This window comes from Musca autumnalis, unplaced genomic scaffold, assembly GCF_047663935.1.
Source record: "Musca autumnalis isolate F117 unplaced genomic scaffold, ASM4766393v1 scaffold_3, whole genome shotgun sequence".
NCBI classification, from domain to species: Eukaryota; Metazoa; Arthropoda; class Insecta; order Diptera; family Muscidae; genus Musca; species Musca autumnalis.
Genome location: NW_027411866.1, coordinates 195321638 through 195327034, shown reverse-complemented (window position 1 = coordinate 195327034; position 5397 = coordinate 195321638). Strand labels below are relative to the sequence as shown.

The 5397-nt window shown below is 35.5% G+C and overlaps 1 protein-coding gene across 1 annotated transcript; it reads right to left on the bottom strand.

The window, feature by feature from the left end:
* Positions 1–1385: 1385 nt before the first annotated feature.
* LOC141396877 (lectin subunit alpha-like) lies at positions 1386–2530 on the bottom strand. Its single transcript, XM_073972566.1, has 3 exons — positions 2364–2530; positions 2187–2298; positions 1386–2127 (listed from the first exon to the last, which is right to left on the bottom strand). The coding sequence occupies exons 1-3, from the start codon at positions 2523–2525 to the stop codon at positions 1478–1480; spliced, it is 924 nt and encodes a 307-aa protein (XP_073828667.1). The 5' UTR covers positions 2526–2530; the 3' UTR covers positions 1386–1477.
* Positions 2531–5397: the final 2867 nt, after the last annotated feature.

Below are 5397 nucleotides of genomic sequence, written 5' to 3'. Positions count from 1 at the left end.
CGCTTTACAAAACACTGATACTACCCGTGCTGATGTATGCTTCCGAAGCCTGGGTACTTGCGCAAGCATATAGGGCAGTGCTTGGCGTGTTTGAGCGAAAAATTCTTCGAAAGATCTACAGACCAATCTGCGTTGACGGTGAATATCGACGTCGTATGAATCACGAGCTGTATCTGTTATACAACGACACCAGTTGGCTAGGCCATGTAATAAGAATGAGCGGTGATGAATAAATTCGAGCCACATGGCAGTGCACGCAGAATTAGCAGGCCAAAGAATAGATGGCGCAAACAAGTGAATGAAGAGATGACAAGGCGCGGTATTCCAGAAAGCGAAGCACTAAACAGAGAGAATTGGAGATCTTTTCTTATATTAATGAAAGTTGTATGAAGTGGTTGACATAATTTCGGAACGAAATGTCGAAGCGACATCGTATCGATTTCGATCCGATTTCGTTAAGAAATCTGAAGAAAATCCTTGGGAAATTCGGAAAGGAAATTTCTTTCCGACATTTATTCCGAAATCGGAACGAAATCGGTACAATATCTGAACTATTTCCGCACCGAAAAATCGTTTAGAAATCGGAACGAAATCTGTACGACGTTGCTTCCGAAATTGTTCAGATGTGTCGGACATCCGACATTTGGTTTGCTGGGTAGTTAACAGACCAAACAACTACAGTGCGTTTGGTGTCGAAAAAACAACGTTCGTATGGTCAAATACTTCGCAACTACAAATTTGTAATTTCTTTAATATAAAGGCAACATCTAATATATCAACCTAGCGCTGATAGACTCAACATGTATGTACACATGATTCATATTGTTCTGCTATGCTTACAAGACAATAACAACTACAGTGAAAATCTTTAGAAGAAACGGTAAGTTACAATATTACAAAATAAAAGAATTAATAAATAAAAAGCAGCAAAATTTGTCTCTGCATTGGTGGTGTGTGGTGGTTGTTAGTCAATAAAAACAAAAACTAGCCAAAATTGTTTTTGTTTAATCTTTCAGAAAAACCAGTATTTTTTTGCTTTATGAAAGGCGTTGTTATGTTTGGGACTGCTTGCAAACAAGTATATGCAAAATATGTTTTGGACATATGTTAGAGAGGCCATTTTTTTCTGTGTAGTGGTGTAGGGTATAAATACCTACTATTTTGGGGAGACAAATGAAAAAAAAAATTATAAAACAACATTTTAACACATGTTGTTTAAAAATCTGTCATATATTACAAAAAGAAAACAATTTAGTTTAAACATTTTCTTGTAAACCTATCTTACATTAATGTATTTATAAAATCGTTTATTATTATAATTACTCGCTATATTTGGCGGATATTGCCCATAGTGCAACTCCCCAAAAATCAGTGATGACAAGAAATAATGATGGCATAATTGCAACGTCTGCATTTTATTAAATATTCCAAGTTACATAATAACAATTAATAATGAAGACCTAATTTTCTACAACAACTATTTCTCTAAAATATTTTTGTACTCTGTTTTAGCGGCTTTCAATTTTTTGCCAAATTTCTTGGTTAAAATTTCAACAGCACCGGAGAGTTCAAGATTTGTTTTAATTAAAGCCAAATTTCTCTCATCCACTTTCAAGTTAACTTCGACTTTATATTGTGCCATTAATTTACTAATGTTGGATTCTAAATTCGATTCCGACAACAAACTGTTAATATCAGACTGCAACTTAATTTGCAGCGTATTTAAATCTGCTTTCAACTGCAACTCATCATTTTCCATTCGGTTTAAAGCATTTCTAAGACTTTCTATTTGAGACTCTTGCTGCACATAATATTCTTCTAGTAGTGTATCAGCTAAATTTGTAATCTCTTGTACTTTTTCGCCTAGTACTTTACTAGAGAGATGATGATCCTCACAAATATATCCTAAACGTGGCCAATCACAATGATGATCATTCCATTTATAATTAGCTTTTCTCTCCCACATATGGACACAATGTTCATCACCAATGTCATTATCGGGATTGTTATTTGACCAATAGGAAAATGTCATTTGTTTGCCAGATGAATGCCAATAGAATGGCCGTTGAAAACTTTTCACACGATTATATTCATCTATGGCACCTATCCATAAATTGTGAGAGTTTCCTGTAAAGTAAAATGGTCAACATTTGTTATTCATAATATTTTTAATTCAATTGCCTTACCGAAAATGGGTTTTAGTATGGCTATCAAAACTTCATTTTTCTGCTGGTTTTCTATTTCGACCAATTGCAAATTACGACGGCCACACTCGTGAAATGCTTGAAACCAATTGTACTAAAATTAAAAAAAAAAAAAAATATTATTAAAGCACAGTTTCGTTTATAAAGTCACTATTATACCTTTTGTTCTCCTTCAATTAGATACTGTCTTCCATCTGTACCGTTGTACCATTGCGGCAAGGCACTTGTAAAATTTACAATTGCAATTGTTATGAAAATATAAAATGTTATTGATCGATGTTCGTTCATATTCTTTGAATAGAAAAATAATAATAATTGCATATATTTGCTGGGGATGCTAATGCCATTTTTATGAATCGCAATTTTCTTATCTTCCATCGATTTCTGTATTATCAGCAGTAGACGACACAATATATTAAACAAGGTTGTCGTTTTGGCGATTCCAATAAGTGGCCTCATTTTAATATGGCTGTAAATTTAAATTTTGAATACTTGAGTTTAAAAGTGTAAATCTGCTGTAAATTGCTATGGATGAATTTTAAAAAGTAAAGGCCACAATTTTAACATTGCACAGTGGTTCCGCCCGTGGACAAAAATCGAAAAATTGATGGCTACAAATTTAATTGCAATTGAAATAAATATTCTCTAAACATACCAAATCTTTAACATCCAGCCTTATTTTTGTAAATTTTCAGTGGTTATACGCCAAGTTAAATAGTAGAAGTTGTGATTTGTATGTGAGGCCTTAAAAACGAAAAATACATCCGCAAAGCATTCGTAGGTTATGAGTAAAATTATAAAAAATTGGAGTCGTGAATGTGCAATTTTCAAAATGAAACTTATAGGTGATGGCATTGGCAACGTTTTTACGAAAAAAGAAATTCATAATCCGTTTTCTAACTTCATTAAAAATAAATTCTTAATAAATGACCTTTTCTGCTATTATTAATATAATTACTATTAATTTATGTCGAGTTTTACTAATGTTGTGAGCATTTGTGAGTCTCGATTTTTTTTAGAATGCAGCGGAAAGTCTCTAGTTTACGATGAAAAAAGTCCAGCGGCCCCCATCTCCCACCCGCTAGGTTATTACTCTTACCACCACCGAAAATCGGGAGGTACGTATATATGGGAGCTATACCTAAACTTGGACCTACACTGAACATTTTTGGCAAGGAGGTATTTTGCTCACTCAGAACTCAAAATGACAAATTACAGCCAAATCAGTTGGAAAATTTTGCTAAAATTGTCAAAATACCGAAAATCTGAGGGTACATTTATATGGCGGCTATACCGAAACGTGAACCTATATTGAATATTTTTTGCAAGGAGGTAGTTTATTCACTCAGAACTCAAAATGCAAAATAACATCCAAATCGACTGGTTGATTTGGCCAAAATCGTCAAAATACCACAAATCGGGTGTTGCCTTTCTATGGGAGCTATACCCAAATATGGACCTACATCCCCTAAAAATGGTTTTATATAGTTATGGCTTGTTATAAACCTACGTTTAAAATTTGGAGGCGGTAGCTCGATTAGAACTATTTTTGGCACTCTTTTCCATACAAGTGGGACCATTGTACATTGATGGAGTTTTTATTGGAATAGCTGTTGGAATTTTTGTTGTGTTTTTATACCCTCCGCCATAAGATGGGGGGTATATTAAGTTTGTCATTCCGTTTATAACTAATCGAAATAATCATTGTAGACCCCACAAACTATATATGTATATTCTTAATCAGCGTGTCATCTCCGTCCGTCTGTGGAAATCACTCTAGCGTCTGAACGGATTGAAGTAGGTGGATGAAATTTTGGTAAAATCTATTATATGTACGTAGGACTTTTGGTATTGAAAGAGGGCTATGTCCCTCCACGTTTTCGTATAGCCACCATACAAAGTGACGCGTCGTCCTTTTAAGAATTTTTAAGATGTTTGCCAAATTTTATCACCGAATTGGTTGTAATTTGGGATTTTTTGTCTCCAGACGTTAAAAAACATTTCTACAATAGTTTGTTTATATAGGTACACGTTTTGGTATAGCCCCCATATAACACCCCATATATGGTACGCGTCATTTTAAGATATTTTGAATGTATTAGTCCCATTTGACCGGAGAATCGGTTGTAACTTTGTATTTTGTGTTTCCAGAGGATAAGAAACATTTGTACCATAAAATGTTTATATAGGGCCATGTTTTGATATAGCCCCCATAGGACTATAGATATCTCCCGATTTACGGTATTTTGAAGGTTTTGACCTCATTATCTCACCGAAATGGCTAAAATTTTGTATTTAGTATTCGTTGGGGGTATAAAACTTCCCCCAGAATTTTTTAGGTATAGGTCCTCGCCTTCATATAGCCCCCATAGAACGGTTCCCCCGGTTTTCGGTATTTTGAAGGTTGTGGCCACATTAATCCACCGAAATGGCTGATATTTGGTATTTGGTCTTCATTTGGGGTACTAAACCCTCCATATAAAATTTGTTGGTATAGGTTCACGCCTTTATATAGCCCCCAACGAATTTACCTCCCGATTTTCGCTGTTTTGAAGATTGTGGCCTCAATATTCCTTAGAAATGGCTGATATACGCTGGAAGTATAAAACTTTCCCCCAGAAATTTTTCGATACAGGTCCACGCCCTAGTATAGCCGCCATAGAACGGTAATTCCCTATTTCGAAGGTTGTGGCCTCAATATTTCACCGAAATGGCTGAAATTTGTATTTGGTCTCCATTTGGGTACCTCCCGATTTTCAGTATTTTGAAGGTTATGACCTCATTATCCCCCGAAATGACTGAAATGTGGCAGTAAGTCTTCGTTGGGGGTATACAACTTTCAAGCTGAAATTTGTCAGTATAGGTCCACGCCCTCTTATAGCCCCCATAGGACGATATCTCCCAATACCAAAATGGCTGACATTTGATATTTCGTCCACCTTTGGAATGCAAACCTTTTCCCAAAAATGTATCGGTATCGGTCCACGTTTTGATGTTCACCCATGGAACGGTACATCCCAATTTTCGGTATTTTGAAGGGTTTAGCCTACTCGTTGAAGGTATAAAACATTCCCCCTGAAATTGGTCGGTATAGGTCAACGTCTTCATATAGCTCCCATAGAACTGTACCGCCCGATTTTCGGTATTTTGAAGGTTTTAGCCTCATTATTCCACCGAAGTGTCTGAAATTTGG

Excerpts from the sequence above, each read along its gene's own strand:
- LOC141396877 (XM_073972566.1), bottom strand. The coding sequence starts at position 2,525 with ATGCAATTATTATTATTTTTCTATTCAAAGAATATGAACGAACATCGA. Across the intron at positions 2,299-2,363 it reads TAATTGAAGGAGAACAAAAG|TACAATTGGTTTCAAGCATT; the intron begins GTATAATAGTGA and ends TTTTAATTTTAG. Across the intron at positions 2,128-2,186 it reads CATACTAAAACCCATTTTCG|GAAACTCTCACAATTTATGG; the intron begins GTAAGGCAATTG and ends TTTACTTTACAG.